Below are 19,554 nucleotides of genomic sequence, written 5' to 3'. Positions count from 1 at the left end.
AAGGTTTCTCGATGATAGCCACACCAATGACGAAGCTACTTCAAAAGGATGTTAAGTTCGAGTGGACGGAGAAATGTCAGAAAAGTTTCGACCAACTGAAAACTCATTTGACTGAAGCTCCAATTTTGGTGCAACCCGAATCAGGTAAAGAGTTTGTCATTTATAGTGACGCATCCCTACTTGGGTTGGGTTGCGTATTGATGCAAGAAGGTCGAGTCGTGGCCTATGCGTCGAGACAATTGAAGCCACACGAGAGGAATTATCCGACCCATGATCTCGAACTAGCTGCCATCGTGTTTGCTTTAAAAATATGGCGACATTATCTGTTTGGTGAGAAGTGCCATGTATTTTCGGATCACAAAAGTCTCAAATATTTGATGACTCAACGAGACTTGAATCTGCGACAAAGACGTTGGCTTGAGTTGTTGAAAGATTACGAGCTTGTCATTGATTACCACCCGGGAAAGGCTAACGTGGTTGCGGACGCCTTAAGCCGGAAGTCATTGTTTGCTTTTCGAGCGATGAACGTGCATTTGTCTGTTCTACCAGACAGTGTGTTAGTAGCTGAATTAAAAGCTAAACCATTGTTGACTCACCAAATTCGTGAAGCTCAGAAAGTCGATGATGAATTGGTTGCAAAACGGGCTAAGTGTTTTCCGAACGAGGAATCGGAGTTTCAAATTGATGATGATGATTGTTTGAGGTTCAGAAATCGTTTGTGTGTTCCAAGGAATTCGAAACTCATTTCGATGATTCTGAACGAAGCCCATTGTAGCCGAATGTCAATTCACCCGGGGAGTACGAAAATGTACAATGATTTGAAACGTCAATTTTGGTGGCATGGTTTGAAACGGGACATCTCTGACTTTGTTTCGAGATGTTTAATATGTCAACAAGTGAAAGCGGAACATCAAGTGCCTTCAGGATTACTCCAGCCGATCATGATACCCGAGTGGAAATGGGATCGAGTCACAATGGACTTTGTGTCCGGACTGCCTTTGTCAGCAAGTAAGAAGGATGCGATATGGGTTATTGTTGATAGACTGACTAAGTCGGCTCATTTCATCCCCGTACGCACGGATTTTTCATTGGATAAACTAGCTGAATTGTACGTTTATCAAATTGTGAGATTACACGGGGTACCTATTTCTATCGTGTCGGATAGAGATCCGAGATTCACCTCACGATTTTGGAAGAAATTGCAAGAAGCTCTGGGTACCAAGCTGCATTTTAGCACTGCTTTTCACCCCCAAACCGATGGTCAATCCGAGAGGATAATTCAGATACTTGAGGATATGTTGAGATGTTGCATCCTCGAGTTCAGTAGTTCATGGGAACGGTATTTACCTTTGATTGAATTCGCTTACAACAATAGTTTTCAATCAAGTATTAAGATGGCACCTTATGAGGCTTTGTACGGTCGTAAATGCCGTACACCATTGTTTTGGACCGAGCTCGGTGAAAGTAAAATTTTCGGAGTTGATTTGATTAAAGATGCTGAACAGAAAGTAAAGGTAATCCGTGAAAGTCTAAAGGTAGCCACGGATCGTCAGAAGTCGTACGCAGATTTGAAACGAAAAGACATCGAGTATCAGGTGGGAGACAAAGTGTTCCTTAAGGTTTCACCTTGGAAAAAGATACTCAGGTTCGGCCGTAAGGGCAAGTTGAGCCCAAGATTCATTGGGCCGTACGAAATCTCCGAACGAGTTGGTCCGGTTGCGTATAGATTGATTTTGCCCCCGGAGCTTGAAAAGATTCATGACGTCTTTCATGTTTCGATGCTTCGACGCTATCGATCTGATCCATCGCATATAATTAGCCCATCAGAGGTTGAAATTCAAGTCGACATGAGCTATGAAGAAGAACCGATGCGTATCCTAGCTCGTGAAGTGAAGGAGTTGCGAAACAAAAGAGTTCCGCTAGTAAAGGTGTTATGGCTCAAACACGGGATCGAGGAAGCAACTTGGGAGACCGAGAGCTCGATGAAAGAACGATACCCAAACCTATTTACCGGTAAGATTTTCGGGGACGAAAATTTCTTAAGTGGGGGAGAGTTGTGACAGCCCAAAGTTGACCCTAGTCGGGAAGTGGTTTCGGGACCGCTAAACCGAGTCACCGAAATGTTTGAATGTGATACTTATTGTGTAGAATATGTAATTATGAATGTGTGAAAATTTCAAGCTTCAATTTGGTTGATTTCATGTGAATTTAGTCAATAGGACTTATGTGAGAAAATTCTAAAATGTGATAGGTCAATGTGTGAGGACCTATTAGTGCATGTGGACAAAGGGGGGGACTTGCATGTCAAATTCCCCCTCCTAATGAGTAGTGGCCGGCCATGACAAGGAAGGATGGGCAAAACATGTCATGAAACATGTTTTGTTAGTGGAAGAATAAAATAAGGAGTATGGGTAATAAAGAAATGGAAAACAAAAGAAAAAAAAATGTGTGTGTAGTGTTTGTCCCCCCATTGCCGTGAGCTAAAGAAGAGAAAGGGGGGAATTTTGTTCATCCTTTTCTCATCTTCATGCTTGCCAAAAACTAGAAAGAAAAACAAAGAAAAATTTTCTCATCCTTTGGTTCATCCTTGGCCAAAAATTTTAAGGAGGAAAGAAGAAGAAAGGTGAAGAGATTCGGCCATGCATGTAGCTAGGCTAAGGTATGTTTGATGATATTCCATGAGAGGCATGCATGTTTTAGTTGTTAGTTTGAGTTCTACCTAACCCATGGTCTAAATCTTGCTATGTGATGGAAATGGCACTTGACCATGGATGAATCATTCTTGGTTGATGTTTGATGTTGTGGTGATGAGGCATGAGGATGAGTTAAGATTCGGCCTAGGTGGAGGTTGTGTTAATGCCATTGCATGCAAAATATGAAGCTTGTTAATGATGCATGTGATGATGGCTTGATGATTATTGAACCTCCTTTTTAGCATTTTTTTTGTGTGAGCACATATGTGCATTGGTTGCTAAATGGAGAAGAATCGGCTAGCAAGATGTGTGCTAAGGCCGAATGTAACTTTGCATGTTAATGAGCAATGCATGTGTTAAATTGATGAAAAGGGGGAGGATGCTTTACTAGTGTGTATATGTGTGTATTAAGTGTTGAAATCGACCCCAAAAATGGACATGCATATTCGGCCAAGGGCAAAGAAATTAGCTAATATGTTGTGTTGATGCATGATTTTTGCATGTATGAGACTTTAATGTCTAATGTATAAATATGGGCTAAGTGCCTTGTGTTCATCTTTTGATGCCTAAATGATGAAATCAATTTATTTGTTTGATTAAGCTCAAGAGCAAAGGGGAAATAAAACCGATAAAGGGAAGGAAAAAGTGGTTGAATAGCTAGCGGAATCGTTCGACAACACCCGAGGTAAGTTCTTGAGTAAGAGAGCTTAAATTTCGATGTGATTAAATCATGCTCTATGTGTGGCTATTGAGCCGAATGTGCAAGGACAATATGTGCCTTGTGTTTGAGTTTCGTAAACGAAAATGAAATATGAATGTGCCATGAATTATTGTTAGATGTGCATGATTAATTGAATGCTGTCCGGGCTAAGTCCCGAAGGCTTTGTGCTAAGTGAATATATCCGGATTAAGATCCGAAGGCCTTTGTGCGAGATACTAAATCCGGGTTAAGTCCCGAAGGCATTCGTGCGAGTTGTTAAATCCGGGTTAAGTCCCGAAGGCATTCGTGCGAGTTGTTAAATCCGGGTTAAGTCCCGAAGGCATTCGTGCGAATTGTTAAATCCGGGTTATGTCCCGAAGGCATTGTGTGAGTTACTAAATCCGGGCTATGTCCCGAAGGCATTTGAACGAGGAGCTATATCCGGTTAAATCCCGAAGGTACGTGATTTGGTAATGAATGAGCTTGCTGTAAAATTCCAGCGAATACTCGAAAAACATCCCAATATGGGGATATGTTACGTATGTGTTGAATTTAATCGAGCCCTTACAAATAAATGTTCGCTCAGTTGATAAACGAGCTACCGGCCTTCGGCCAAGTTAGTTTATTGTGTATGTACATAAGGGTTGTTAATGTTGTGAAGCAAGTTTGATATCGGTAAATTGTGTATTATGAAATATTCCGTTTAGCTAAATGTGTGCTATTCTTTGTGCATGCTGGAATTCCTTGCTCAAACTTACTAAGCATAAATTGCTTACTCGTTACATTGCTCCTCTGTTTTATAGATTTTTGGTTCTCCAGCTATCGGACTCGGGATCTTGAAGTCGAAGTCGCCCACACTATTAAAGGCTCTTTTGGGTACTATTTTGTTTGAATTTTGTTATGGCATGTATAGGACTACCCATTGTTGTCTTTCGAGTACTTTATGAAATGTATAAGTGTACAGCCATGCGAAAATGACTTGTAGAAGTGGAGTATGGCATTAGACCATTCGTATTTATGGATGTATAGATGGTTTCATGATGTAACTATAGTTGGAATGGAAGTGTTGAGCAAATGATCAGCCACTAGAATGGCTAAGTATGATCATATGTGGGCTTATGTATGACAAGGCCCTAGTTGGTCCATGAAACCCCAAATTAGGTAAGGTTCACTTTGAAAACAGAAGCTGATAGCAGCAGTGGTGTGGATTGGAAAAATCACAAGAATTCGTAGGAGTGGAATTAAATAGTGAATAAATTATGTAATCGAACCTTGATGAATCTACTTTCATATGGAAGTAACGAAACAATTATAGGAACAGTACAGAAAGAGATATTCGGGTTCTTGTGGAACAAGGCCAGAACAGTTTCTGGATTCACTGTTCCGCCTTTGGAAATTCACTATAAATTGAACAGAGATAATTAGGGGTCATACCATATATGTATGGATTCCTCTCTGAGTCTAGTTTCCATAGAAACAAACGGCATCAGTATTGAAGCTCTGTGCAGAGAGATATCCCAGTCGTAATGGGAAAAGGTCAGTGTAGTCGACCCCTGTAACATGGGAGACTTTGACTAATAAACTGTACTAATTGGCCAGACCAAAAATTCTAGAAAAAAATCCATAGGTGGGGACATGAGTCTAGTTTCAGGGAAAAATCACAAAACTGATTTTTGAGTTGTGAAACTCAAGATATGATTTTTGAAGCGATTAGTACTCAGACTGGGCAGTGTCTGGAAAAATTTTTCAAAGTTTGTTAACATCTCGTGTCCGACCCCGGTGTCGGTCTCGGGTTCGGGGTGTTACAACAAGGGTGGAAGCAGGCAATGGCTGAGGAGATCAGCATGATTGAGAAGAACCAGACCTGGGAATTGGTTGAAAGGCTAGTCAAAAGGAAGGTAATTGGGGTGAAATGGATGTACAAAACTAACCAGAATGCTGATGGAACCTTGAACAAACTGAAAGCAAGGTTGGTTGTTAAGGGGTTCAGTCAGAGGTATGGCCTGGACTACTTGGAGACCTTTGCACCAGTGGCCAGGCTAGACACCATCAGATTGCCGATTGTCTTAGCAGTACAGCTCAAGTGGAAGATCCATCAACTTGATTTGAAATCAGCCTTTCTGAATGGTTTCTTAGATGAAGACATTTATGTTGATCAACCACAAGGGTTTGAGATAGCTGGCAAAGAGCACATGGTCTATAAACTAAAGAAGGCCCTATATGGCTTAAAATAGGCTCCAAGGGCCTGGTACTCCAGAATCGATGGCTACTTGACTGACTTGGGATTTGATCGAAGCAAGAGTGAACCAACACTGTATGTCAAGAAGGAAGGGGCACAAACACAGCTCATTGTGTCCCTGTATGTTGATGACCTGCTGGTGACAGGAGGAGATCAAACAATGTTGGTAAATTTCAAGACCAAGATGCAGGAGGTGTTTGAAATGTCTGATCTAGGGGAGATGTCCTATTTCCTTGGAATGGAGGCGACTCAAGCACAGAATGGGATATTTCTAAGTCAGAAAAGCTTTGCCACAAAGATTCTGACTAAGTTCTTCATGGAAAACAGCAAGGCAACTAAAACTCCTGTTGCTGTTGGAGAAAAACTATCGAGCCAAGGTGAATTTGAGAGAGTTTGTGAAACTACCTACAGAAGTCTAGTTGGTTGTTTGCTATACTTAACTGCCACTAGACCAGACATAATGTATGCTGTAGGATTGCTCTCAAGATTCTTGCATTGTTGCAATGAGAAGCATTGTCAAGCTGCAAAGAGAGTGCTGAGATATGTCAAAGACACTTTAAGCTATGGTTTGAAGTACAGCAAGGAGGGAAATCTGAAGCTGATTGGCTATACTGATAGTGATTGGGCTGGCTCGACAGATGACATGAAAAGCACCTCAGGGTATGCTTTTAACCTTGGTTCAGCCATGTTTTGTTGGAGCTCGAAGAAGCAAAGTCTGGTGGCTCAATCTACTGCTGAATTAGAATATGTGGCAGCTGCAAGTGCTGTGAACCAAGCCATTTGGCTAAGGAAAATCTTAGCCGATTTGAATGTGCATCAAAGAGAAGCAACAGAGATCTTTTGTGACAACCAATCTGCTGTTGCAATTGCTAAAAATCCAGTGTTCCATGGAAGAACAAAGCATTTCAGCATTAAGTTGCATATTGTTCGAGAAATGGAGCAAGCACAAGAGATGAAGCTGATTCACTGCAATTCAGAAGATCAACTTGTTGACATTCTAACTAAAGGTCTTAATGTCACAAGGTTTGAGTATTTAAGAAGAAAGTTAGGTGTTTGCACCATGCAAACCAAGGAGGAGTGATGAAGTTAGTTCAGCATGCAGCAAACACTCGACAGCAAGCAGGTCATGAAGACCAAGCTATGCAGGAGCTGCTGACGCAAGCTAGCTATCTTTTGTTCATTTTGTAATCTTTAGCTTATGAAATGAGTCTTAGTTCATTTCGGTTTAACCATTAGTGAACCTACCATTTTCCATAAACAACTGCCAACTGAACATGCTTTTGAAAATTATTAATGATATAACTATGATATCTATTCTAGAATAGCCACAGTTGTAAGTGGAAGATAATAAATAGGCTTTTGCAAAGCTTGGTTTAGGGTTTATGCATTTCAGGTAAAATTCAAGTGGACTAATACTCTTAGGATTGAAGAATAGTTGATTAGATATTTAGACTTCTGTCATAAAATGGGTAAAAACAACAACCTGCACATAGTAAAATCTAAACCATGCTTTCATCTTTTGGGTGATTTGAAACTCCAAAAGAGTAAAATATTTTTTGACAGGACAATCAATAGAAAAAATAACCTGATATGTCTTGCAGAAGGTAAGTAAATGTGCTGGCAACATACTTTTTAACAGTTGCATGAGCAACCTGAGACCACAAAATATCATTAGATGGTGATTCCTCCCTCAATATGAACACTGCTTATCTTTCTACTCAAGATTAAAGAAGATAAAAATGCAAAAGACTAGAAAGAAAATGATTTCATATGAAATTCAAGAAAGACCTCCAAAGAAAAATTAGATAGCGCAGCCTCACTTAAGACTCCATCCATCAGAAGCACATCATCCCATATAGCCCCTACAATGGATTTGGCAATGGGAAAAAATGGCTAAATAAATTTAAGTGCAAAATAAGAATAAAAAAATACTATAAAAATTATAACGCGTAAGTTAATATGAAAGCAAAATAACTAATAATGTTAATGACTTTAGAAATAAATAAGTTTGAATTCACACCAGTATTAAACAATAGTGATTTATCTCGAATCAATCTTCTCATGGACATAAAAGAATCCTTAGTTCCAGTTGGGGAATCTTTTAAACAAGTACTCCATCAAGAATAATATGACAAAGGCATCTCTAAATGTCATATAAGATGATAAACTATTTGACTTATGCAAACACAGTTGGAATGTGCATTTGCTAATAATGATAGACATTTTCATTAGTTATGTTAAATATTTGGGGCTGCGTTGCTAAAATCATGAAGGAAGAGAAAAGAGAAAAAGCAAATGCACACTACTTACGAAGAGCACCAAGGAAATTGGTAGAAGAAATTCGTCTCTTTACACGTTGCTCAGTTATTTCAAAGTGCCTGAAGAAAAAGGCAACATTTAAGTGGAACTTTCTCGTGCTACGTATTCTTATAAACAATAGAAATTCTATTGAAGCTGCTTACTTGATGACCAAGTTTTGTGCAAGTTTAATTAATTGACTTTCAGAATCCGGAAATATTACTCGATAAGCACGAATAGCCTCCGCAAATCCATGGACAGAGACCTATTTTAGATAATTGAAAAGGTTCTTCATGAGTCCAGATGGCACTTTTCTACCCTCCTACTCCCTACAACCTCCTTTTATTTTAGGGGATGCTTGAGATGACTAATTTAACTACAGTTAAAGAACTAAAAACACAAAAGTAGTGTCATATAGGCTAATTTAATTAGAGATAATTTGGAAAACACATCATCTGGTCATTAACAAAGATCCACTAACAAAGATATAGAGCTCTAACCAACAAGCATTCAACTCTAAAGAAATTTGTAAAAAACAAAAAAAGAGTTTGGTCACTAGTGTAGTACCAAGCACACATTGAATAGTGAAGAAAATTATTGGTTAGTTGCCTTTATAGACAGTTAGAATTGCAATGCAGAAATAAAATATTTCATACACCCAGTTGCATTATGCATAATCTTTTGTATTGAAAACAATCAACCTTAAAACATTGATCATGGCATAAGATTCCCAAGGCAATGTAAGAGTTTCACAAAAGAACGTGCATTATAAAAATTTAACATGGTTCAAAAAGCCATGCATTTTCTTTGAAAAAAATACAATTTTATTTTTTCTTTTTATAATTCGTTTATCCACCCTAGTTCTTACCCACCAAGTCAAATATAAGAAATTACGAAAAAAAAAATGCTACTTCATGCTTAGTTACCTCATGACCTATACCAGGAATCGAGTCAAAACCTTTTCCTTGTTTAGAAGGATCATTAGGTTCTCGTAAAACATTCACAATTTCATTTGTTTTCAATTGAAGGTCTCCAAGAGATCGCTCTAACTTTTCAAGGAGTTTTGCCTGTAAGCTATCCACCTGCACCAATTATGGATATGCATCATGCATATGTATTTATGTCAAATAGATATAACTCAAATAAAACTTTTGTAGAGAACAATATTACCATTAAGATTAATAAATATACTGCACATGTTAGAGGTTATCGACAATAAATTTTTTTATGTATTTTAAAGAAGACATCAAAGAGAGAAAGAAAGGATGATATAGTTTCCAACTATTTGCTAATGTATTTTCATGCATAGAAAATGGCTTGCACAGTAGCTAATCTAGTGTTTAATGCTTTAAGCTCTAATCTAATTTAAAATCTGATCTGAAAGTTTCAATACAAACCGGAAAATCTAATTGCTTCAAAAGCACTGCAGCTTCAGCTCTAGCTTGAATGGATTCAGAATCTGAGAATAGCTTTCCCTGAGAAGAAAATTTCATCAAGCATTAAAAATTTATCAGAAAAAATCACCTTGCATGCATAACACAAAGATAAACATGCCTGCAAGTTTTTTAATATTATAATAATTGCATCTTCAGATGCTCCTTTACAGTCCTGGAAAGATGAATCTCCATATGCCTGGTAAGAAAAGCAATGGTCTGTGTCAAACTTTTTGAATAAAAAATTATGACATAAAAGCAAAGTTAAGTACTAACAACAAAATTAATATACAAAATAGATGAACAAGGCAAGCATCAATGACCTTAAAAATTGGCATAGCTCCAATGTAGAATTTGACTGCATCAGCATATGCTTCTGACTTGATGCACTTTGCAAGTCTAGCGGGTAGATCATAAATGAACTGTTCTTTTTCACATAAAACAAATTTCGAATCTCACCCATTCATATATAAACTTAAAGTAATATTATAATTATCCAATCTGAAAATTTCCCTTGTGCAGTAACATCTAAAACGCATAAATGTCATAGCCTTTACTCTTGATTGTTTGATAAAATATTGCACGACACTTATAATGGCTACATTTGGTTAACCTACTTTCAGTTTAGTTCTATAACTATTGTCATGTTACTCACAATTCACCACAAACATTTTTCGATACCTGAACTTTACGCAGAAGGTTCCTTGTTCGGTGCAACTTCTCAATGTGTTCTCTTTTCTCAAAAAGAGAAGTGTTGACCCTATCACTTCTAGATTGCACTGACATTATCTACAATCACAGATGAAGAAAATCTATTCTTTGCAATAATCCTCTCTTTACGTTTCTTTTGAATGCATTGTTTTAAAATTTTCACATAGAGATGACGCGAAAATATTCTTACACACCTTATCAAGAAGTTGCTCCATATTTGCTTCCATGCCTACAATATTACTTTTCATCCTGTAAAAATCAATGTTTGAGTTAGAGTTCTTAAATAAATTATAGTTGAAAACCAGTTAATACAACATCGTAAATCTTGATGAAACAAGGGAGTATCCACTATTCGTTCACTAAATATAGTTGCAGGCCAATTGTTACTAACAATTTCAAAGATTGAAAGAAGTTACCATTTAATTGCATCCGTGGCACTAATAAACTTGTTGTAATTCTCATAAACCAACATTTGCAAATCAGTATCAAGGTTCTTGATTTCGGCTGCCATTTCAACATGCTTCCGAAGAAGCTCTTCCAAATTCGACTTTTGTACCTACAGATTTAATCCAATCCATGCTGTAAAGGAACAAACCTTCCAATTCAAATCCAGTCTAATACATCATTAGTCCAAACAGACTTCAGTATAAAAAAAATCTATAAATCTAGCATTAGAATTGCTTTAAATCTTAACCATGATTTCGATAAAGAGAATTAGGAGAGGCGTACGAGAAGGTTCATGTAGTGCTCAGGATCGAAAGATGCGGAATTGATGGAATCCAAGTTTTCGTAATTTGAATGAGCTTTGGGAGATGAACCATGATATGGATAGTAGAAGCTTGACAATAGATCTCTCATTCTCTTGGCCTTGTCATCCAATGGAATATCATCGGTCGCCATTTTTGCTCGGTCGACCATTTATTTTGTATTACGCAAATTAATAAAGAAATATGTTTTAGATTTAAATCGGGAAATTGTAAATAGCGAATGAAATTGTTTGTAGTTAATGGATTGAATGAACTACGCCAGGAAGCTGAATAGGAAATCTTGAATCAAACGATGTGGCTTGTGGATGAATGAAGAATCATCCCGATTTGCTCTTGAGGCTTTTTCTGGGTGCTTTTTTTTTTTTAGTTTTCTTTAAGGTTAATTTCACCACCTTATCATGTGTGCCTAAAATTTAGTGTAACAAACAAAACTAAAGCCTAAATGCCCGCAATTAAATAACACTTGTGGTGCATTTAATTGGATTGCCTTATAATTCAGATCAAATTGAATGGGTCAAGCCTTGACACAACACTTCGTTTGTCTAGGATTCAGTGCTTTCACTTTGGGGAGAATAATTTAAATTTTTATTTTATTATAATATTTATTCTAATTACAATTATAAATATTTCTTCAAACACAAATGAGCAAAGAAATATAATTGTACAAAAATGATCCATGGTTACTTAAAAAGTTAGAGCCTTAGCCTTTTTCGACAATATCAACACCTCGTTGGCAACATTGTACTAAAACTGCATATGTTAAATTCATGCATATAATTTATCTTTAGTTAAAAATAATATCTATTTAAATTTGGCACTATCAAACAAGTTTCTAATAACTTTAACAGTAACTTAGCAAAGTGTTATCTCTCTTTTCAAAATTTATTCTTTTTCTCCCTAAAATTTTAAAGAAACCTTAAAACCCCTCATCTCTGTTATAGCCATCGTGCAACCAACTTCTATTTGGATTGTTGTGCGCCGTCCGCCCCTCCTCTCTCCAATCTTCCCTCTACTTTTTTATTCCAACCTCTTCATCTTATTCCTCCTTTCATATATTCATATATTCCCTTGTTTTTCCTCCTCTTCAACTTGTTTTTTTGATATAATAACAAGCATTACCACAAACATGGTTGACTAGTTGGAAGAACACTATCATTTTTCATTTACTTCTATTTTGATGGGTCGACTCCTTATTATCTCATTTGGGGAGGAAAACGTTTTTTAGTCCTTAAAAGCTCTTTATTCTCTCTATTCCATTTATATTGGAGTTCGATGGTTTGTTGAGGAGAGCATGGCTTTGTTTGCGAGAGTCAATGCACCAGTAAAATGACTCCTAATCTAGTGGCTAATGCCTCAATTTGCGAGCTTGACTCTTCTAATGCTTGTGCTTCTGCTAACCAATTTCAACCTTTGTCTCTCCGAATTGATAACTCGATATTGATGTTATGTGAGTTTGATGTGCAAGCTTCGAGTGAAGTTTGGTGTTATGTTTCTTGGCTTTTTTTTGGTCAAATGTTCTTGGCTCGTATGCCTTGGTTTTAATTCTAGGTTTTTAGTTTGCTTCGTTAGCTTCTACTATTCTTGAGATTTATGAGTCTAAGCTAAATATATTTTTAATATAATTTTGTAACTTGCATATGACAAATAGAAAATTTCTTTAAACCAAAAAAATTAGCAATTTTTTTAATTCAAATTCAAATTAATCTTAATTATTGTCAAATTATTTCTTTAAGTAAAACAAGATTTATATTAAATATATATATAAAATCCATAAAGGGAAAGACCTAAAACTAATCTTAACCAAACAGACTTACCATACACTCGATCATATATTCATCTCTTTCACTAGTTAAAACTGAATTGGTATCCGAACTAATAACAAAAAGAAGATTAGTGGAAGGAATATCATACTTAGTGTAGTTCACATAGAATAAGGCCACCCTAGTAAGAGAATGAGTTGTCTCATTTGCTCTCTTACGAGTCCAAAGGAAAGACAACTGATTGAAGTGTGTTCTAAGAGACAAAGAATCATAAATAAGAGTCCAAATGTAACACCTCTCGTCTAGTTTGGTCACTGAACCTGATTTATGAGATGTTACAGTAAAACAGAGACATTCACATGCACAACCATCAATTTTTTTTATATAATTTTATTTAGATTACACACATATATTAGAGGTTATAACTTGAACGAGACTGATTAGGTTTTAAAATAGACATCCTTAGTTTTAGGTGATTTATAGTTTTCATTTGAAAGTTTCCAGTGGAGCATGCCAAGGTGGTCTGCCAAAAAATGTCCTCTCAAGCCCTCCGCCAAATGAATGCGGAAGGGAGTTCGCCATATTCTTGTACTTAATATGAACGCTGTGACCACACGATCTAAATTTATCCACCACATAGAGTCGCATTTGGACACCATGCCAAAATCAACGAAGATAACGTGGTCCGCATTTTAATTCCATCAATTATCAAAATAAGTTAGCATGTTCAATACATGCAATCATTTTCATTTCAAGCGTGCTAATTGTCTACGTCAACACTGAACAAGCATCACGAAAAAGTATATATATAACATTCAATCCATTACTATTCATTTCACATTCAATTTTGCAGAATAGACATTCTATGTACATGCCACTAGACCCAATGCAGAGTTAAAATAATTCTACTGGAACAGAAGTTGGATAGTGTAAGTTGTAGATCAATCTGCCTATCGAGTTCCGCCAACTACTCTATAAGAAAGAGGAAATTAAACGAGGTAAAGATTAGATATGCATAGCAAGCTCATAGGTTTAAAGCATAAAAAAACTCACCTCGCCAAAACATTTTTTTTATATATATACATATAACTTATCTAAATTCCACATCTTGCCAACACATTTATGTATATAAGGTGAGTACATCGCATTCAAACATATAACATATCATAAACATTTCATTCAGAAAACATTCAACCCAATAAACCACTCTGAATAAAAGAAATACGCGAGTAACTTATCGAGAACACGCCAATTCGCTCATAAGAGCTATTCCATTCGATAACACGCCAAAATCACAGAAGAGGTTAGATTGGAAATCCACAACAAATGTGTAATGCCCTTAACCTAACATGATTCTCTGGTGTGGATCTTGGGTGTTATTACACAATTCACTTAACAAAATTTCTAAACAACATTCTTAGACTTTTAACACAAGACATTTTCCTTAACATTTATCGTAAATCGTTATCATTAAAGAAACAAGAAAATGTATTTAAACATAATACATCATATCTATAATAATTTATTACAATTCAGAAGTTTAATAAAACAGACTTATATGGTGTAATCCTACAATACGCCACTTGTCCAACTAAGTCCACCGTATGCATAGTTTCCCCTTTCGTCGCGCTTCTCTGGCGTACTCCTGACTTGTCCCTTCGGGGAAACAAATTTAAATAGCAACACCTAAAATATAAACATAACAAATTTAAAAGTCTTTTCGAGCATAATTTAACCATCAGCACCTAATCCTAGGGGAGAGTAAAACTCGATTTTAATCAAAAAATCGACACAATCCATTTTTGATTTCGATTTTGTCAAGTGGGATGGTTTTGTTGGTTTCATCCTCAATTTAGTCGGCTTTGCCGATCAATTCTCAATTTCTGAATTCTAGAACTGAACTGACCGAAAAAACGGATTATATTATATTATGTTTTAATGATTTAAAAATATATATTATAATAAATATATAAAATAAAAATTAAGTTGGTTAATCAAAATATTTGATAAAATCTATATTAGTTCACTTTGATCGGTTTTATCAATAAAAATTAATTGATTCGGTTTTAATGTGTTCAAGTCAATTGTAAAAAAATCGACCAAACTGATTATTCACCCCTACCAAATCCACCTACACTTATCAAATTTTTGCCCAAATATAATAGTGAAAAAATAAATTCTTACCGAGGATAATGTGACCACAAAAATAAATTCAAATTACAAGTCAAATTTTTAATAAGATTTTATTAACTAGTATTTTAGTTATTTTAAAGTACCTTTACAGACTATTTTGCTCTTGAATTATATTCTTTTTCTCACTTTGATATTAAATCTTTTTTGTCCCATTTTAAGATATAAACTTTTCTCTATTACCCGTTTTAGGACCTTTTAAAAAAATCTAACCAATAAAAACACACCACGTCATCTATGACTTTGCATATTGACCGGTAATGTGGTATGCTGATCGGTAATATGGAAGGTTGACCAAAGTTGACTGACATTGACTCATGTTGATGAAGCAAAAAATCATTTAAAATGTAGAAAATCAACAAAATATCTAAAAATATTTAAAAAATAAAAAAAATTAAAATTTTGAAAACTTATAGAAATATGAAAAAAAATAAAAAAATATTAAAATAATTAAAACTTGTGATTTAGAAGGTTATATTATTCAATAATGACTAGTGAGTTTTTTTTCTTTTGGCTTTCTTTACAATTTGTAAAAAAGAAAAAGAAAATTTGACTATGGGAGTAGGTGTTTTAATGAAGTATATGTTTTTATAATTTTTAATTTTTTTATAAAATTTTAAATATATTACATTTTTTTATAAATTTCAACAACTTTTTAAAAATTGGAAAAATTATAAAATATATACTTTATTCCCATAGTTAATGTTTTTTTACAAATCATATATAAAACCAAAATAAAAAACCCATCAACCCAGAATGAATAATATAAGCTCCCGAGACCACTTTTTAATTATTTTTATAATTATTTAGTATTTTTTAATAATTTTCATAAATTTTTACAATTTTTTATCGATTAACATGGTCAACATTAGTTAACTTTGGTAAACTTTTCACGCTATCAATCAATGTGTCGTGTTGTTCATGACATGACATGTTTTCATTGGCCAACTTGTTTTAGCGCCATTAACTTTTAGGTAATAAAACATGTAACAGAGTAAAATATAGATACCATAACGAAAAAAAAATTCATGTACTAAAATGGGAAAATGAGTACAGTTCAGAGGCCAAATAGTGAGTAAAACCTTTTTTAAATTAATAAATATATTAAGGTCAGGGGTCGCAGAGAGTAAAGATTTTCTTTTGGTTAGCTTTTAAGCAAAGGCTTCTAACTATTTTGGAGCGTTCTAGGCGGGGAATCGACCATAATAGCTCTTGTCCTAATCGCGGTTGTGAAATTGAGGATACTCTTCATGCTCTTAAAGATTGCTCGGCTGCGAAGAAAGCTTGGTTACAAGTAATTCCTAGCGATAGGCAAAGTCATTTCTTTTTCAGATTTTTACAAGATTGGTTGACTACTAATCTTTAATCAAATGTGTGATTGTCTGGACGAGGGTTTTTTAGTCTTGTCTCTTCGGGCTAATTGCATGGCGTATTTGGAAAAACAATAACTTGTTCATTTTTCAATGCATCACTTGGACGGCTCTTGAAACTGTTAAGGTTTACATTGGTTAGGCGCAACAGTTCGATCTTAGTCATAGAGGCAACTGGTAATCCCCTCTAACAACTGCTTCTCAAACACACATGGCCAATATGTGGGTTAATTTGTTCATGCAGTTACTAGCGGTGATAGGAGAGCTTTTGTTGGGGGTGTTTTACGCGATCAACATGGGAATTGAATCTTTGGTTTAATCGTTGTTTGGGATGATGCTCAATCTTCGAAGCGAAACTTTGGGGAATATTAGATGGTCTACTGGTGATGCTTAGCAAATGTTTTAAAAGGCCCACGATTCAGACGGATAATTTGGAGATTGCTAGGACTTTACAAGAAAATATGATGACAGACTCTGATATTACTGTGCTCAGAAGCGTTCGAAGAATTATGAGAACTGAAAAGCAATGGTGCATCAGGTACGTTCCTAGAGATTTTAACAAAGTTGTTGATTGTTTGGCGAAACTGAGTCAAACGGGGAATTCAAGTATTTAGGTTTATGTTATTGCCTCGAATGAAGTTCTAGAGCTCATTCGACAAGACAAGACTAATGATGCTTTTGTTCAATTCATCTTAATGTAATTATATTTCTATGTTTTTCACCCAAAATATATATATGTATATATATATTAAAGTTAATTGGACCATGCATCTCAAACTATAACTTTCATTCTAAAATGGTCCTTAAACTTTTAAACATTCTAATTATATTCTCAAACTATAAATGTTATACAATAATGTTATTCCATTACTAAAATTATTAATTTAATTATTAAATAAAATGTTAAATCTTACGTGACATGTTTTAGAGTAAAAAGTTTAAAGAATATTATAAAAACAATTATTAAAAAAATATTGATTTCAAAATTTTTGAAACTTTTGTAAAAATTTTATCAGTCATTCCCTCATTTTTATATTTATATTTTAATTTAATTTTTTACGTGGTATAATTTAATTTTTTATTATTTATTGGAAATAGGAAATAAAAAGAATCCACAGGGTATATTCCAAAATAAAAAAAGGGCTGGAAAGTGCTAAGAAAGTGTTGAACGTAAAGCTGGCGTCACTTTGCACGCCAGCGCTGACACCCAACCCACTAAGTTACTCAGTGAAAAGACCTTAAATACCCCTCCACCTCATCATTATTTTATCCACTAATCTAATCCAACACCCAATCAAGTCCTTCCTCAGTTGCCTATAAAAGCCCCCATCCCCTGTTTTCAAAGCCTCTTTTCGATTCGCCTTTGCTAGCGCCTGTTTCGTCTGCTCTGCAATTATTTTCGCGTTTCATTTTCTTCATCCAGCTAAGTATTCTTAGTTTCTTGTTCTTTTCTTTTCCTTTTCCTTTTTGAGTCTTCACTCTTTTTGTCTCATTTTTTTCCTTTTATCTTAGATCTGGTTTAGAACTAGGGCTTTTTTTTTCTTGACTTGCTTGTTTGTTATTTTTCGACTATATTGTTCATGTCCGATCTGCGAATGCGGAGTCGAGTCTTTATTTTAGAACTATTTCAATGATTTTAGATTTTCTATGAGCTACGCCATCATCATGCGTCGAATTCGTATTCTTCACTCGTTTTCAGTTGTTTTCCTTTACTGGTTCTACGTTTTCTCATGAATCAGCTCCCCTCGTTGTTCATCAATCCCTTCATCTAGATCTAACCCCTAGCTAAGTTCTCTGACTATTGAAAAAATTTGAATTCCTTAATTATCATTCAATTTATCAGTTCATATTAAATATTCTTCCCGATAAAAAAAAAAAGAACAACACTCCCCTTGCTATGGCTTCTTTGCAAAGGTCAGCGAGTTCATCCGATTCGGATCCGCAGTATGCAAACATCGATGAGAGGAAAAGGAAGAGAATGCTTTCAAACCGTGAATCGGCAAGGCGATCAAGAATGAGGAAGCAGAAGCGGCTCCAAGATTTGGTTCAGGAAGTGAGCGCATTACAGAAAGATAACAGCCAGATCTCTGAAAGGATCAGCGTCGCCACCCAATGCTACATCGAGATGCAATCGGCCAATAATGTTTTAAGAGCTCAGGCGATGGAATTGACCGAGAGATTGCGGTCCCTGAATTCGGTGCTGCAAGTTGTGGAAGAAGTCGGCGGGTATGCCGTTGATATCCCTGAGATTCCGGAGCCGTGGCAGCTCCCCTGTCCAATACAGCCAATTATGGCTTCGGTTGATATGTTCGAGTATGATGGATAGACTCTTCTTCCTTGTGTTGGCCAACGGGTGATGCTGCCCCATAATACTAGCCAAAATCCTATTTCCACTTTTCACCACATTCACTTTTCACATGAAAAGAAAAAAGAAGAAGCAAATAATCATTTCTACTGTTAGTTAAAAAAGACCATACCTCTTTTGTGAACTGCACTAAAAGTGGTGAAAAATTAATGGGTTAGTTTAGCTAATGAAGGAGTGAGGGCTAAACGAGTGGTAGTTAAGGCAGATTCATGTATTGCTTCATGAATTGGTGGATTGGTCACACTAGTAGCATTGTTTTGAATTATCAAATCCAATCCTTTAGGGGAAAGCTTGAGTGGCAAAACAAGAAGATGATAAAGTCTTTCTCCTTTTGTAAATGCTTGATTGGTCTCTATGTTTCCTAGCCATTATCACATTCCAATGGTATTTACTGCATTGTCAATTCTGCCAGGGAACAATCTAGCAATCATTGCCCATTTGAATCTAGTTGCTTAAACCGTCTTAATCTATAATTCTTCCCTGCACATCATTCAACAAAAAGCCATTCATTTAGTAAACGAATCATACAACAAGGTGGACTTTTGATTTTTTTTTTATTTTTATTTTAAGTTTATGTTATATATTTATGAGTGGCCAACGAGTGGATTATATCTATTAGCAAACAAAAAAACATTTTTTTAATAATATTTTTAGTTTTTATTAAATTTTAATTATTTTTATGATTTTGTATGTTTTTAAATACTGTTTATTTAGTTTAGGGTCAAATTAGTTATTAACTCTCTGAATTAACGTGGTACATCATTCCCTTAACGAGACAAGTAATTAAAATGTAAAAACTTGATAACATCAGTGACTAGTACGTAATTTTTGAAGATTAAATGATTGAAATGTAATTTTAAACATAGACTAGGGACTGTTGATGTAATTTAAATGCTGATGCGAAATGAAGATTGCAGGTGGAGAGGAGGCCTTCGCTTCCTTATTAAATGGAATAATAACATTTTTAGTAGCCCGAAATTATTAACAGTTCAATTCAAGTCCTTTTCAAATGAAAATTTAACTTTGAT

At 35.4% G+C, this 19,554-nt stretch overlaps 2 protein-coding genes across 5 annotated transcripts in view; one reads left to right on the top strand and one right to left on the bottom strand.

Annotated features, from left to right (window-relative positions):
* The window catches only part of LOC107910936 (vacuolar protein sorting-associated protein 51 homolog), a 35,682-nt gene extending 24,410 nt beyond the window's left edge, over positions 1-11,272 (bottom strand). The window contains exons 1-12 of one of the 4 annotated variants that reach the window (XM_041106012.1): positions 10,804-11,272; positions 10,491-10,630; positions 10,269-10,323; positions 10,045-10,152; positions 9,687-9,785; positions 9,485-9,562; positions 9,328-9,405; positions 8,857-9,012; positions 8,095-8,195; positions 7,943-8,010; positions 7,421-7,494; positions 7,218-7,284 (exon numbers count right to left, since the gene is read on the bottom strand). In XM_041106012.1, coding sequence (XP_040961946.1) covers positions 7,218-7,284; positions 7,421-7,494; positions 7,943-8,010; positions 8,095-8,195; positions 8,857-9,012; positions 9,328-9,405; positions 9,485-9,562; positions 9,687-9,785; positions 10,045-10,152; positions 10,269-10,323; positions 10,491-10,630; positions 10,804-10,992 — 1,213 coding nt within the window. In that variant the 5' untranslated portion in view covers positions 10,993-11,272. The remainder of the gene's footprint in view (positions 1-7,217; positions 7,285-7,420; positions 7,495-7,942; positions 8,011-8,094; positions 8,196-8,856; positions 9,013-9,327; positions 9,406-9,484; positions 9,563-9,686; positions 9,786-10,044; positions 10,153-10,268; positions 10,324-10,490; positions 10,631-10,803) is intronic. The other 3 variants (XM_041106011.1, XM_041106009.1, XM_041106010.1) reach the window with 3 other exon arrangements.
* Positions 11,273-18,058: 6,786 nt separating this feature from the next.
* On the top strand, positions 18,059-18,929 carry LOC107912319 (bZIP transcription factor 53). The gene has a single exon (XM_016840435.2). The coding sequence runs from the start codon at positions 18,059-18,061 to the stop codon at positions 18,485-18,487; it is 429 nt and encodes a 142-aa protein (XP_016695924.1). The 3' UTR covers positions 18,488-18,929.
* The last annotated feature ends 625 nt before the right edge of the window (positions 18,930-19,554 follow it).

Source organism: Gossypium hirsutum, chromosome D11 (genome assembly GCF_007990345.1).
Source record: "Gossypium hirsutum isolate 1008001.06 chromosome D11, Gossypium_hirsutum_v2.1, whole genome shotgun sequence".
Lineage (NCBI taxonomy): Eukaryota > Viridiplantae > Streptophyta > Magnoliopsida > Malvales > Malvaceae > Gossypium > Gossypium hirsutum.
The sequence above is the reverse complement of the archived record's forward strand: the minus strand, read 5'-3'. Positions and strand labels throughout refer to the sequence as shown.

What these genes read in the sequence shown, in the direction of transcription:
- LOC107912319 (XM_016840435.2), top strand. Translation starts at nt 18,059, where the DNA reads ATGGCTTCTTTGCAAAGGTCAGCGAGTTCATCCGATTCGGATCCGCAG.